This window comes from Triticum dicoccoides, chromosome 4B (assembly GCF_002162155.2).
Source record: "Triticum dicoccoides isolate Atlit2015 ecotype Zavitan chromosome 4B, WEW_v2.0, whole genome shotgun sequence".
Taxonomy (NCBI): domain Eukaryota; kingdom Viridiplantae; phylum Streptophyta; class Magnoliopsida; order Poales; family Poaceae; genus Triticum; species Triticum dicoccoides.
Window position 1 is genome coordinate 57,254,800 of NC_041387.1, and position 15,379 is coordinate 57,270,178.

Here is a 15,379-nt window from a genome sequence, read left to right on the forward strand (position 1 = left end):
AGCAACGAATATGCTTCGCCATACTTGATACTTCAACTCCAAGCAGCTAATCTGCTATGCCTTATGGTGGACGGATCTCGATAAACAACACTAGAAATAAAGAAAGTGATCCCGTCAGTGGCGCCTTGAAGCCCATGCCGAGCATGTTGACCACCGGCACCACGTGCGGCTCTGCCTCGAGGGGTTGCCACTGCACGCTTGGGAGGAGCAGCCCATCGCCATGTCCATCGGCTCCGCCTGCTCGGTGGATTACGTGGAGCCGGCATCCAAGATGAAGACAGCGACTGAGGTGCTGGCGGTATGGGCATGGACGTCCAGCCCAGCCAACGTGCCGCGTGTGAGCTGGGTCACGCTACCAGGAAGGAACGGCGGCGATCCCATCTTCGGGAGGCGTGGCCTGGAACACAGGGTGATTGTTCACCTGTCCATCCACGAGGACCCGACCCAAGGGCCAAACATCGTGTCCCAGGGATACGACTATCACATGGGCATTGTTGATGGCGAAACAAAGCCGAGGGACAGGCGGCAGCGCATCTCCAGGACGGTCGACCCTCATAGGCGGGACCGTGATGACGACCGTGACCGCGGCCATCGTCGGGAAGATGAAGGATGCCGTGGCCGCAAGGACTCTAGGGACGGCCAGGGCTGGGGAGCCAGAATCCGTCGCAGTCTCTCCTGACAGCCCCGGGACCATGACCATGGCCGCGACCGTGACTCCGGTCATGGCGGTGGAGGCGATGGGAGGCGCAGGCAAGGAGCGTCTCCACCACGCATGCTTGCAGGTTCTGGCTCGGCCAGCGCTGATGGGGTGCGTGCGGCGGAGGGCAACGTCATTGCTCCTTCATCCACGCTGCTTGATGGGCGTGGCCGCAGCCCGGTGAGGCAGGCCTCGCCGCATGGGGCTAGGCGCCGTTCAGCGGAGAGCCTCACACCGCAGGCCTCTCCTCCGCTCTCACCAACCACGGTGTTGCCGCCCTCGCCCCGTTCCAAGTGCGGCGAACTTGAGAGCGCTGCTCTCGCTTCCAGAATCGCTGTTGTGAGCCCGCAGGTGGCCCTGCTCTGTTCCCCGGTGCGCATGGCCACTCCATCCCCAACTGGCTCACGTCCTCCTGGGTTCGAAGCTTTGCCAACACCGCCCCTTCTCTCCAGCACGACGCCCAGGCGTACGCCCCCCTTGATGCCTGGGGCTGCTATGGTGGAGAGCTCAATTCCAACGGGATTGGAGGCTCTGTTTCAGCCAAGGCAGCAGCCTCTGCTTCCCTTGCCGGTTTCCTCCCCAGTTAAGGCCCCAACGCACAGGCGCAAGACCCTGGCTAGCATGCACATCACCACCAATGGTGGGTTCTCGCTGAGACGCAACAGTGCATGGATCATGGCTCGCGGCGCTGGCGTTGCCACTGCCATGGCCAAGGAGGCGCAGGAGCTGCTCTGCCGCTCGATTGGCATTGTGCAAGACGGGGAGGATATCACAGACAAGGCGTTGAAGGCGTTCGAAGACCAGTTCAAGGAGCAACTCCCAGAGGCGGTCATGGAAGCCTTGCGAGGCTTGTTCAAAGTAGATGATGCTGTTGCTGTAGAGGTGGAGGAGGCCCTAATCAACCACGGGGGCGAGGCTGTGATTGACCATGAGGCCACGGCAACGGCGCCGTCTGCCTAGGTCCCTATTGTCTGCCATTGGGTTCCATAGTTCCTTATGATAGAACAATATTATGTAGTTCAGTCTACGTACTATAAGGGGTTGTTCATGGATGCATGCTTGGATGCCATGACAGTGAGGTGGGTTGAGTGTAGAGACCACCTGATGTTATTTTGGTGTTTGTCCATGCTGCCTGTGTGGAATGCGAGATAGAGAAGCCCAAATTGTCTTCTGGGCGATGCTTTCAGCCGGGCTGTGGCTGTGTTAGGGTCTGTGCTAGTTTCCATATGTTAGGAGAAAACATCAACTTTCTTTGCTGGAATGTAAGGGGCCTAAACTGTGTCAATCGGCGTTCCACCGTCCATGAGACCATTGAGGCAACAACCTGTGATGTAGCCTGCCTACAGGAGACCAAACTTGATCATATGGACCAATTCATTGCCTCTTACCTGGGTGGTAATAGGCTCCGCAGCTTTGCTCATCGGCCAGCTACTGGCACTAGGGGTGGCATACTGATGTTATGGGACGACAATGCGGTCCAGATTTCGGACGTGGTCAGCACCGTCTACTGTCTCTCGGCCATGGTTCTCATACGTGCAACTGGGAATATGTTCAAGATCACTACGGTGTATGGCCCAACTGAACCTTCTTGCAAAGACGCATTCTTTGCGGAACTGCTCGCCCAAAAGCCAGCGCCCGGGATCAAATGGCTCGCGTTGGGCGACTTCAATCAAATCTATCGCGCTAGGGACAAAAATAAGCGAAATATCAATCAATCGCTCACGCATCAACCGTTTTCGCAATGCCCTTCATGCTTGTGAGCTCAACGAAATACATCTTCAGAACCGCAAGTTCACTTGGAGCAATGAAAGGGATAACCCGACTCTGTGCAAGTTAGATGCATTTTTTTGCAACGTCGACTGAGACACTTCCTTCAGCACTCATGTGCTGCATGCCCTCTCCTCATCGCTGTCCGACCATTGTCCCCTTCTTCTTGCGGATGATAGTGGGCCCCGTAGGCCTCGAACCTTCAAATTCGAGAATTTTTGGACGTCCATGCCGGGATTTAATGAGGTGGTGCTTAACGCTTGGAATGAAGATTGCCATCATTTAGAGCCTTATCAGAGGCTTTTTCACAAGCTCAAGAAGACAGGGCTAAGACTCACTGAATGGAGTAGGAAATTATTCTCCAGCTCTAAGCTGCACCTCCATGCCGCTCTGCTCACGATCCTTCGGCTGGACACTGCTCAGGAGGGGTGTGCGCTCTCCATCCCTGAGCAAGATCTGCGGACCAAGCTCAAACGGAGGGTCGTGAGTTTGGCGGTATTAGAGAGAGCAAGGAAGAAGCAATGTGCGAGAATTTTCAATCTGAGAGAGGGTGGCGCCAACACCAAATTCTTTCACCGGAGGGTGAACGCGAGACGTAGGAAGAATCACATTCACAGGATACAACACAACAATGGTTGGTTTACAGACCATCAACAAAAAGAGAACTTGATCTATGAGCACTTTTCCAATGTTCTTGGAAAAGGGACCAGGAGGTCCATGGACTTCAATTGGGATGAGCTGGGCCTCGAAGACCAGGACCACGAGTTGGGCAAGCTTGACTCCACCATCACCGAAGCGGAAGTTAAAGCTGCGATTGATCAGATGCCATGCGGCAAGGCACCGGGGCCGGACGGCTTCACTGGCATCTTCTTCAAGCACTGTTGGCCCATCATCAAAGTGTACTTGATGAATGTCATCCACTGTTTTGACACCCTCCACACGGCCAACCTAGAGTGGCTTAACTCAGCGAACGTGGTACTTCTCCCCAAGAAGGAGGGAGCAGAAGGGATCTCTAACTATAGACCTATTAGCCTTATCCATGCCGTTCCTAAGATCATCGCTAAGGTGCTTGCCAACCGCCTCGCCCCTCACATGCACTCGCTCATCTCCAATGCGCAAAGTGCTTTCATCAAAAGGAGAAGTATCCACGACAACTTCATGTATGTGAGGGGTCTTGCTCGCAAGCTGCACAAAAGTAAAACGCCTTCACTCCTCTTCAAGCTCGACATCCGGAAGGCATTCGACTCGGTCCGATGGGAGTACATCATTGATCTTTTGCAAAGAAGAGGGTTCCCACCCAAGTTTCGCAACTGGATCACCGCCTTGCTTCATACGTCCTCCTCAAGGATATTGCTCAACGGAGTGGTCGGTCCTCCGATCTTGCATGCATGCGGCCTTCGACAGGGGGACCCTATCTCACCATTACTCTTTGTCATCGCGATTGACCTGCTGCAGAAAATCCTCAACCTTGCAACCACCCATGGTCTCTTCCATAAGATTCAAGGACGGAGGGCAATATTCCGCACTTCCCTCTACGCCGATGATGCGGCGGTTTTCATGGCCCCTATCAAGGAAGATATTGAGAACCTCTCAAAGGTGCTCACCTGCTTTGGCAACGTGTCGGGCCTATGCACCAACTTTTAGAAGAGCTCGGTTGTCCCAATTCGTTGTGAGGCTATTGATCTAGATGCGGTTCTTGCTAGCCTGCCGGCCACCAAGGTTGCCTTCCCCATCAAATATTTGGGTCTACCACTTTCGGTTTGGCATCTTCGGAAAGGGGACTTCCAATTTCTTGAAGATAAGGCGGCGGCACGGCTTGTGCCATGGGATGGGCAGAACATTACGGCCATGGGGCGATGTGCTCTTGTCATGTCAGTCCTCACTTCACAGCTGACCTACCACATCATCTCCCTCAACCCTCCTGCCAGCACACTTCGTAACTATAACAAGATCCAGAGGGCTTTCCTTTGGGCGGGCACAGACAAGGCCACCGAGGCCAAGTGTAAAGTGAATTGGCGCAATGTTTGCCGCCCAACCGACCTTGGGGGCCTTGGTGTCATCGACCTCACCAAGTTTGCGCGGGAGCTACGACTTAGATGGCTATGGTTCGAATGGAAGGACCCAACTAAGAGGTGGGTTGGCCTTGACAACCCTTGCGACAAGATGGATTGGGCTCTCTTCTGCGCGTCTTCGCACATCATCATTGGCAATGGGGCCCGTGCACCTTTCTGGGATTCACCTTGGATCAATGGGGTGGCGCCCTTGGACTTGGCACCGCTCATTTTTGATATCTCCTCGAGAAAAAAGTGGAAGGTCCGAGAGGCCATGCATGGCGATGCTTGGCTTGAAAAAATTAGATTACCCATGGACTGGACAATGGAGCACATTACACAAATTGTGACTCTTTGGGCTCGCTCTCGGTATATTCACCTTGTGGACGGAATACAAGATGACATTATATGGAAGCATACGACAAGTGGTCACTACTCCGCGACCTCGGCATATAAGGCTCACTTCCTTGGCGCCACACGATCACCCATGGTCCAGACGATCTGGAAGGTTTGGGCGCCCCCAAAAGTCAAATTTTTTGCATGGCTTGCAACTCAAAACCGACTTTGGACGGCGGATAGGCTCCAGAAGCGAGCTTGGCCAGATTGCGGTTTATGTCCTCTTTGCAAGTAGGCTAATGAAACGGTGGATCACCTCTTCTTCAAGTGTCGTTTCACTAGGAGACTTTGGGGCTTGATCAAGGACTGGCTTGGGCTAGACGGCATGGACACTTCTGGCTGGAATGACGAGCGCTCCATCAAGGATTGGTGGATCAACATGTCCGAGGAAAACGTGGCAAATCGGAAGGCAATGGCAACCCTCACCATGCTGTCTTGCTGGACTATTTGGTGTGAGCGAAATGCTAGGGTGTTCCAACAAAAATCGACGCTACCATCCATCATATTTGGTAACATCAAGAATGAGGCTAGGCTTTGGATCAGGTGCGAAACACTTGGGAAACATCATGCCGCGAGAGTAGAATCTATGTATCTTATCTTGCTTTTCTGTTGTGAAAGCAACTCTAAACTTCTTCTTAATTAATGGATGAGGCAAATCTTTTGCCTCCGTTTCGGAAAAAAAATCCAGAGTAAAATGATTTTCTTTTTTGCGGGTGATCCAGAGTAAAATGTTGAATGCCAGAAAACTTTTCCAAGCTCAAGGTAAGAAGGTCAACAAAATCCAGGCCAGGAAAGTTGTTGCTAACTTCAGAGCTCATCTCCCGCGCTATGTGAACCCCACGACGCGACTTTTGAGCGGTCAACTTGCAAAAGATTGGACGCGGATCCATCCAGCACGGCACCCCTCACATACTCAGATCCGCGCGCCACGTGATGCTGCTTCAAGTCAGAGGAGGCGCGCGACCAAGTCAGCAACCTATTCTGACTCTTCGCCCTGGATCGAATCGGCCGGACAAAGCGTGCTGAGATCAACGCGAAGCCTGGCCATAGTTATGAAATCCACGACGCCGGCGTCGACGCAAGCACGTACGCACCGGAGTACGTACATCAGTACCTTGCGCCATGCAGTTTGGCTGAACCGAAAGCCCTACGTACACCCACAGCTCCCCTATATAAACGCACCGGCGCCGCGCTGCAAAGTGCAAACACAGATCGCACGGCCCCAAAGCAACACACGAAATTAAGCAAGCGCACACACACGCCAGCATGGCTGCCACCATGAAGCTGACAATCACCTTCCTCCTCCTCGTCTCCGGTATGTCTCCCCAACCGTGTCCTTGACTCCTTATGCTTCAGACCATGTACGCACACCTGTGTGACACGCTTTCTCTGACCGCTTCACTCTTGCTTGTTCATTGTCGTGGATCGAGCAGGGCTGGTGGTGTTCGGCGACGCCAAGAAGGCGCCGTGCGCCGTGGTGTGCGTCCAGGGAGGGCACATCACCTGCGACAACTACCCCGGGCAGAAGCTCGACGGGTGCGACTGCCAGTGCGCGCCCAAGGACGGCAAGGGCTGCGTGCTCCACCTCAACAGCGGCTCCACCAACCAGTGCACCACCACGCCGGAGTACTGAGATGAATTACATGCGTTCGTCATTGCTGGCTTGAGACCGTTCAATGAAGCTGCAAGTGTGTCGTGGAATAAGTAAAGTATAATGTAAGCTTGTGTCAGTGGAATAAATAACGAAAGGAACGCAGTCTGTGGATCAAGTTTCATAGCAGGGCCAGGCACATAAAAGGAAACCGAAAAAACACCGAATTAGCTAGGAGTATCGGAAACAGCCGAGTGAGCGCACATGATCAAAACAATAGCTCAAAATGGTTATTTTTGTAGCGGCGGGACAGTGTGTCGATGTGAATTTTGTGAGGAAATAACGACCATAATTTTGGTATTGACGGCCGCTTTTATCACCTCTGAATTTACTTCCATGGTTACTAAAATGAGGAATGATTACACCCCCTTAAAAGTTGAACGGAGCTCTAGTAATCCCTGTTTTCGAACCATCGCTTGGTTAACGCCTTTGAAAAAGTAGCATCTACACGATGTGATCCCTTGGATTGTATATATAGCCTTGCTCATCGTCAATAAAAACAGTAGCTCATTCTCAATCTCATTTTTACTTCAACATTGCCAATTGTTTGGCATTGTGATTCCGTTGCACGGTTCGAATAAATTCTATGAGCATAATGTGCTGAGACACATCAAAGATTTTAGGCGCATGATAGATTCAGTTCAGCGAGCGTGCACAGAGAATTGACCAGATGTGTTGCCCTACTCACTTTTCACTCTTCCTTGTTAACTTTGGACGAGAAAGCAAGAAGAGTTGTGTTCTTGAGAAGCACTAAGCGCTGCTTTCCATTAACGAAGTAGTAGTGATTGGCACTTCGATAAAAGAATGCAATATAATGGCCATGTGTTTCAAACTTTCAATGATCCACTAACTCTGGATCCAAGCTGCGACCACTGATAAACAACACTGGAAGTAAAGAAATGAAACAATGATGGTTGTTTGAGTGGACTATCTTTGATCGAGAGCCCGATGTTGGATGCAAGATAAGTTTTCTAAGCACCAAGTTGGGTGGTTAACAGAATCCAGGCCGCGGAAGCTTTGCTAACTTGGGGTGATCTTAAGGGGTTAGTTGTGATTGGCATGGTAGACTGGCTTAAACAAGTGGTTCGTGAGTTGCCCGCTGTATATGTGGCCTTGGCACTACTATGCCTTTGAAAGGATCGAGCAGGTCCCGTGATCCCATGACGCGTCGCTAAGGTCTATGAGCTTGAGCACTTGGATTCATCTCGCTCTCCACTTCCTGAGGTGGTTTTAGACCTGGGTCGAGGTGACCTGCCACGAAACTAGACCACCTGCTTGGCAACAAGGTTCAAATGCACCTCCTTAAAGCCTTTATCAGTACTCACCCCACTGGCTATGATTTCACACATTTTATTAAGCACTAATGTGGACAGGAACGACCATTACATGGAGTTCCCCCTCCCATCCTTTTTGCCTTGATGGTTGCCTTTTGCGCAGTAGTAGCAATTTGACACGACCAACACATATGATGTAGGCACAAATGGTGAAACCATACTAAACACCTCGAAAATATCTGAATCGGGAGTCATCTGCTCCTTGATGACATGCTAGGACTCCTCGGCATAGGACGTTGATAACCGGCTCTCAGACACGACAATGGTCTGACTAAACTCTTGCGTGCCCATATCTTACAAGCGCTAGCATCAGCAAGAGTGAAGAACACTAGACATCGACAGTACGAACGAACGATAAACATGGACAGTATGAGCGAACACTAAAAATAGACAGCATGAACGAGCACTACACATGAACAATATGAACGGGTACTACACAAGTACAGACAGATCATCTAGTTCAACACGGCAACATATGAATGTTCTTCAATCTCAAATTATACCAAGGAGTTTAACACACTACCATGCTTGGAAACTACTAGCATACTACAAGTTCATCACCACTAGCTACCAATCCTTGCTGGCATGGAAACAACTCCTAGCATGCTACAAATTCATCACACCTAGCTACCAGAACATGACATTCTCATTTGATAGTGTACAATGCTACAACATGGTCACAACCTATCACATGCTCACAGATCTAGCTAGAACGAGTAAGTAAAGAGGAGGGGGTGATCGAACTCACAACGATCGATGCAACCGAAAGGAGGCGCGGAACATGTAGGAGAAGAGGAGGACTCGAATCAAAGAAGCGCCGCTTACCTGCTCGTCGGTGTCGTTCCACGCGGAACGGAAAGCTCAAAAGGGGGGAATGGCGGCGAGAGTTTGGGCGGTGAGATGAGGGTGGCTATATAGGGCGATTGGATCAACGGGGGTTGACCCCAATGTCCCGGAGATCGCGCCATCTCCGTGGTTGCAGGTGGCCAGCGTCGTGTTCCCTTCCCCTGCATTGCCCGAGCCTGGCTCGGGGGAAACGGCTGAATCGACCGTTCCTAGCGGGTCTGGCTCGAAGGTGGTTTAACTTCCATGCCATACAGACCACAAGGTGAACGCAGGCAACGGCCTAATTTCGCCCCGCGCGGGCCAGGTTGGGCTCCAAGCATGCAACCAAACGCGTCCCAGATGGCCGACGACGCAAGCACGTACGTACGTAGTACTCCATATCAGTACATGCGTATCACGTGATTTCGTGTCAAATCTCTACCGAGCCTTAACTACGCGGCAGAAAGTCAAAAGGGCGGCGGATCCATCGACTCCAACGAAAGCCGTACATACGCCGAGTGATAAGCAAGCGATATAGCAAACCACCCAGAGCTTCTCTGTATAAAACGCACGGGTGCTGGAGGCAACCACCACAGATCGCACGGACTCAAAACGCAGCGCACGAAAGCACACACGCACGCAAGCTACAAGCATGGCTGCCACCATGAAGCTGTCACTCGCCTTCGTCCTCCTCCTCTCAGTCTCAGGTACGTCCCCATCCGTACGCCTTACACGCTTCAGCTAAGCACTCCCTCTGACGCTTCGCGCCTGCTTTTGCTCCTCGCTGCGTGGACCGAGCAGGGCTGGTGGTGTTCGGGGACGCCGGGGCGACCTGCGACACCATCCGCTGCATCCAGGGAGGGAACATCACCGCAGGGATGTGATCCAGGGGTGTCACTGCGTGTGCGCGCCCAAGAACGGCAAGGGCTGCGTGCTCCTCCTCCACGACGGCTCCACCTACAACTGCCCCACTACCAAGTGCTGAAACTACTACGTAGTACACTGCACGCGTTCGCCGTGTTCATCTTGAGCTCTCGTGTTTTACCTGCAAAAAAAAAAAAAAAGAGCTCTCGTGTTTGAGTTTGAGTTCAATAAAGCGGCAACCGTGTCTTGGAACAACCGACGAATGGAACGGCAAGTTTGTGTCCTGGAATACTTGCTGAATTCATTGGAATCCACCTGGATTTGAAAAATATCCGAAACTTGGAATCATGTTGAACTGCGTGCTTCCTAGCTACTCCCAGCCAGACCCGTTAGGAACGGTCAGTTCGGAGGGAGGAAATTCAGAGGAGGGGGGAGGGGTTACTGTTAGGATGTTTAAGTAAACTAGTAAAGTGTACACTTCATAGATGTAGGATTTTCGGATTCTATACAAGTACAATGATGAGAAAACAGTTTGCATTGGACTGCTCACTATTCAATTTCAGCTTTCACGTAATAGTGAAAATGTAACACATTACGGATACTTCATTTTTGCACGATGATCAGCCCTAATCACCGCACCGGTCAGAAAATGGATCCGGGCAGACGAGTCGTTCCCCTCGGCGATTCTCTCCTTGACTATGGACTGCTGCATCCAGGTGAACGGGAAGAAGAAATGCTTCGGAGGTTTCCCGTGGCACTTGCTGTGCCAGTCTATGATACAGGAACGTCACGCATCTTGGAGCTTCACGGCTGATTTGATCACACGCCTGACATAGCTCACCATGTAGTCTTCAAACTGAAAACCAAACATGGTGAGCGTGGCCAGATTGGAAAGAAGTGAAGCCACAGCAAACAAAACGCTGTTATTCCGGTCGAACCCTAATCTGACAACAATGCCCTGCAAAAAAAAAAAACGAATAACCACCTTTTCGCAGTCAAATCCCAACTTCAGGTCTCGCACAGAGATATCCCCAAGAAACTTGCTTGACTTAACCATCCTATGCCAACTAAGACCAACGTTGGAGAGGCCTACAGCCTCAAGCAGTGGAACATGACCAAAACTTATCGGATCTTGGAAAGAGATCCATCCCTCAAAGGCCACTCGTGTGTGTTTTGGGAGTAGGCTGAGCACAACTCTTTCAAAATAACAATCGATGATAGCAAGCTCACGGAGCTGCGAGTGTTCAACTTGCAGCTTGGCAGTACTTGCAGAGTCACAACTGAACAGATGTAGATGCTTCAGTCGCTTGCAAGTATTTTTTCAAGCACACGCAAGAGCATTGCGCGCTTTTCCATTTAAGAAGGGAGAAAGGACATTTACAGAGTAATTACACGCGCATAATGCGCAGTCCACAGTTCTAGAGATGTATGATTCAGCAAACCTCAAATTCTGTAGGTTGAGGCGTGCCAGACCACAAAATGCATCTTTACAAACCTCAAAGAACGACATGAACCGCCTGCCATAGCTGACCAGGTCATCGTCGTCACGATCTAGGTTATTCATCTCTGTCAAAACCATGAACTCGGCAATGTCAAGCCTAACTAAGCTGTTGAATATCTGCATCCCATTTTCATTAAACTAGCTTAAGCCTAACTGCACATAATCTACATGTACAAGAAGCTGAGTGCAGAGATTTTGCTCACATAACAGCTTCATGAAAGGAATACTCATGTGTTTATAGGCCTTGGTTATCTAGCCTGTTTTCGGTTCCCTTTTGGTTGCTGCAAATCATGGTCAAAGAAATGCTTGCACATAAAGAAATGGTACAGAAAATTGCAGTTTTTAGCAGAAATTTTGAATTAGGAGTGTTATGAATTGACGGGTCAAGTTTATCACTTTTCAATTGTGGAATGTACCCACATGTCCAAGCTGATGTAGCAGATGTGCCTGGCCGTCTACATCATCGACATGTTCAGGCCTAGGAACAACATGTCTTCCTGGTACGGTTCACGGAGGCTGCCGTAGCGACAAGGAGGCAATTTATAACCAGAAAATTCTCAAATGTTATGTTGGTGCGTTTATAATGAATTATGTTTTTTTTAAGAAATCTGAAATTTTTCACCGTGTTATCCAAATTATGTGCTTGTTCTCAAGAATTTAGTGATATTCTTCTTTGTCCAATGTATGTAGTCTTCTAGAGCCTGTGTTGTGGATTTAGCTTTACTTCCATGACAAACCCCATCACACCCTGTATAACCAAACAGTCAACTGTTGACCTGTTGTGGAGGGATTTAGTGGCAGTGGGTTTGAAACCAACATGGATCCACTCAAACCCCATGGTGATTAGTTCCCTGTTGGGAACAAAACCCAAACAACCGAACAAGGCCTAACGGAGTGCAGAGTTTCAGTAGTCACCGTGTAAACGGAAGATAAGACCAGGCAGTCATGCACTATGTTGCAGTGTTCGCAGCTAAACTGATGTGATAGAAACCGGACTGTTAGATCAGAAAAAAAAATGGCAGAATCAACAGCTGATTCAGCCAACTTCAACGCCCATATACATTGCTGCAACAAGTAAGCAACCAAAACAGACACAAAACACAAGGTACAAGCACAGCAATAATCTTCACAGAAATACTTAAGAATATTTAACTGGTAAATTCCCTTGCACAATCAAAATGTCATACCATACATTCTAGACAGGTTATTCTGCGCATCATTAATTTGTTTAACAAAATCTGGTTCTTCCTCGGGAAAAGTATTAAATCTCTACAGCATGTTACAGATCCAACACTTCAAGGTAATATGCCTACCTTGCTTTCTCCAAACTTTCACAGGCAAAAGGATACATCTGGTTGTCTAAATTGTAGCACAGTCAGGATGGTTTAAAAGCACAACATATGGATCAAAACAGACGAAGCCAGATGATGACAATTACCACAACTATAATAAAAAGCAAGTTAGAAGACCCATGTGAAAGGTGCTTCAATAATCAGAGGTTAAAGCTTCGGTATTGTCTTCAGAGTGGTCCCTTGGTACACATAATTTCAGTGCTTGCATATCTATGTAGAATTTCGATTTTCCACTTTCTCCATGCGACCTGCTCTTGCCAATGCACACCGAGGAAGGCGTTTTCTCTTCATATGATGGAGCTAATGGCAATTGGCAACCACTGAAGCAAAGAGTTTGGCCTTTCTTTGACACTAGTATACATCAAGGGCATAGGAGCAGGAGCTTACCTGCTTTGTATAGTTATGCTTCAACATTGTGAAGACAGGGATTTACAAAACTGATAAATTTGTACTGTTAAAACAAAGATTGGTTTTGTCGCCTGTTACAAATCACAACAGAAGCGCCTAAATCTTATAGATCTGACAAAATTAGTAGCATTCCTCGTGCCAAAAAAAATTCAAGTGTTAGTTTTCACCAAAAGATGGAAAAATATATATTGATCCTTCATCTTTAAACTTCAATTGCATCCTGCGTGGAAGATATTCAAAATACATTTGAGATTGAAAGAGCATGAGTCGCCATTTTTACTTCTTGAAAAATGCAGCTACATATATTCCCCATCGTCAGAGTGTTTTCAAATTCTCGTATGTGCACCAACCAATACAACTATGTAGTTTCACATGTCGGTGACTGAATGAAGTAAAACAAGAAATCGCCAGGCACCCAGACCCTAACAACAACCAAGCATCTTGTGTCACAGACCAGTTTCACAAATCTATGTGTCACTGAATGAGAAGGCTAAGCTAACAGGTGTTACAGTAACCCAAAGCATAGAGAGAAGTGGTTCTCTGTTTCCAGTGTTTATGCTAAGCATGAGTATACTTCAGAAAACTCATGGCATCTCTATATAAATAGCTGACAGAACGCTCAACTAATAGGGATAAACTTCTGCTTGACCCCACAAACCAATTAACATAGGCCATCTGAGTATAATTATTATAAATTAAAAAAAATCTAAGAGTATACCGAGCAGAATTTTCACAAACATAATCAACTAATAAGCACAGCCATTTCCACATAGTCATACCATCTGTGGTTATCTCCAACAACACCCTCGGTAAGTGTACTTCAGCAAGGTCTCATTTCAACCACAACATAAATAGTTTGCAGTTAAATGTACCTTGGACTATCTCAGCAGCTCAAACATTTCATATGTATCCATATACTGCAGAAGCGCAAAACATATAGAAGGCCACATTACTATTTCAACTAATTACTCCCATCTAGATCAAAGCTTTTGGTCTAGTTCGAAACTTCGAATTAGTAACAAGCACTGACGGACATAATAAGACCTCTCTAAAATCTCACTTCCTGTTACTGCAAACTTCACAACATCCTACTACCTAGCAACAGCAGAACACAGATACATGAAAGATGCATTACCTAGATACCCTGTGCAAAAAACAAATCACTACTGGCAATGATAAGATAGAAATCCAGTCTCAAACTAATTGCTCTGTTCTAAGAAATGCATTCTCCCTTGCTCACACTCAAGCAAACAGTCATAAGACAAAGCTCAAAGCTCTATCATCAACTCTATAACCATGATCTCAAAAGCTCAACTGGCATTTCCACTATCAACGAGAGGATATCTAGAGTCAGTCTCGTTAATTATTGACTCCTTGGTTCCAAAATTTCTCTAATTCCTTCGTACAATAAACAGGAAGAAATCAAGAAGCAAAGGCATACAGAGATCTCGTCCTCTCACTCGAGAACAATCTTGGCGCCCAACGCCCGCATCTTCTCGGCGATGGTCTCCGCCTCCTCCTTGGGCACCCCGGCCTTGAGCACGGCGGGCGCCTTCTCCACGAGCTCCTTGGCCTCCTTCAGGCCCAAACTCGTGATCGCCCTCAGCTCCTTGATAATCTTGAGCTTCGCCGCGGCGTCGAACCCCTCCAGCTTCACGTCGAACGCCATTTTTTCCTCCTTGGGTTTCGCCTCCTCGGCGGCCCCAGCGCCATCTCCGGCCAGCGGAGCCGCGCCACCCATGAGGATGGCTAGGGGAGGGAGCTGGTCGACGCCGAGGCGGCCGCGCAGGGCATCCGCGAGGGAGGATGCCTCGATGAGGTTGAGGCCGCAGATCTCGTCGACGAGACCGGAGACCCGCGGGGTCGGGGTGACGGCGGTGGAGAACGCGGCGGCGCAGGACGGGCGCGCGGCCGGGAGGAGGCGGCGCAGGTGGAGGAGGCGGGAAGCCATTAGGGTTTTGGTGGGTCAGCAGAAACAGAGGGGATCAGGGGACTGACGATGCGGAGTGGCGGAGAAGGAAGACGAGACAGCACATGCTATGAACTGAATACGTATTCACAGCTCTACGTAAATAAAGGGAGAGGGCGTATGTGAAGGATAATTATCGGAGGACAGTTCTTTTGCTATTTACTCCCTGTGTACCGAAATACTTGTAGATAGTTTCCCCAACTACAAGTATTTCGGTACAGAAGGACTATATCTGAAGAAAGACAATTGGTATTGCGATTTATCTGAAGAAGACAACTGGTTTGTATACCACGGTCCTTGAAGAAAACGCCGTACGTCAATAAAGCTAGGTAGCTGATTCAAAGATGGCTTGAACTTCTTTTCAAACGTGAGGTAAAACCTTTGTTTGTGACAAAAACTTGTTAGCAGTCTTGGTAATGTTGATGATCTTCAGTATTGCTTTAGAGAGGCAAATGAAGTGGTTGTTTAGCCAAGTCTGCCTTTAATACTAGGTCTTCGTCGTTTTGGGATGATTCCATCCCCGACTTTATTTCATCCATGATTGTAAACGATCTTCCGGTCCTT

The 15,379-nt window shown here is 48.9% G+C and overlaps 2 protein-coding genes across 2 annotated transcripts; one reads left to right on the top strand and one right to left on the bottom strand.

Annotated features, from left to right (window-relative positions):
• Positions 1–6,129: 6,129 nt before the first annotated feature.
• On the top strand, positions 6,130–6,680 carry LOC119293331. The gene is made up of 2 exons (XM_037571837.1): positions 6,130–6,226; positions 6,345–6,680. Exons 1-2 carry the CDS (start codon positions 6,178–6,180, stop codon positions 6,542–6,544), a joined length of 249 nt encoding a protein of 82 aa, XP_037427734.1. The 5' UTR covers positions 6,130–6,177; the 3' UTR covers positions 6,545–6,680.
• Positions 6,681–14,040: 7,360 nt separating this feature from the next.
• Positions 14,041–14,882, bottom strand: LOC119294979 (50S ribosomal protein L7/L12-like). The gene has a single exon (XM_037573290.1). The coding sequence runs from the start codon at positions 14,795–14,797 to the stop codon at positions 14,303–14,305; it is 495 nt and encodes a 164-aa protein (XP_037429187.1). The 5' UTR covers positions 14,798–14,882; the 3' UTR covers positions 14,041–14,302.
• Between the last annotated feature and the right edge of the window lie 497 nt (positions 14,883–15,379).

Excerpts from the sequence above, each read along its gene's own strand:
- LOC119293331 (XM_037571837.1), top strand. The coding sequence starts at position 6,178 with ATGGCTGCCACCATGAAGCTGACAATCACCTTCCTCCTCCTCGTCTCC. Across the intron at positions 6,227-6,344 it reads CTTCCTCCTCCTCGTCTCCG|GGCTGGTGGTGTTCGGCGAC; the intron begins GTATGTCTCCCC and ends TGGATCGAGCAG.
- LOC119294979 (XM_037573290.1), bottom strand. The coding sequence starts at position 14,797 with ATGGCTTCCCGCCTCCTCCACCTGCGCCGCCTCCTCCCGGCCGCGCGC.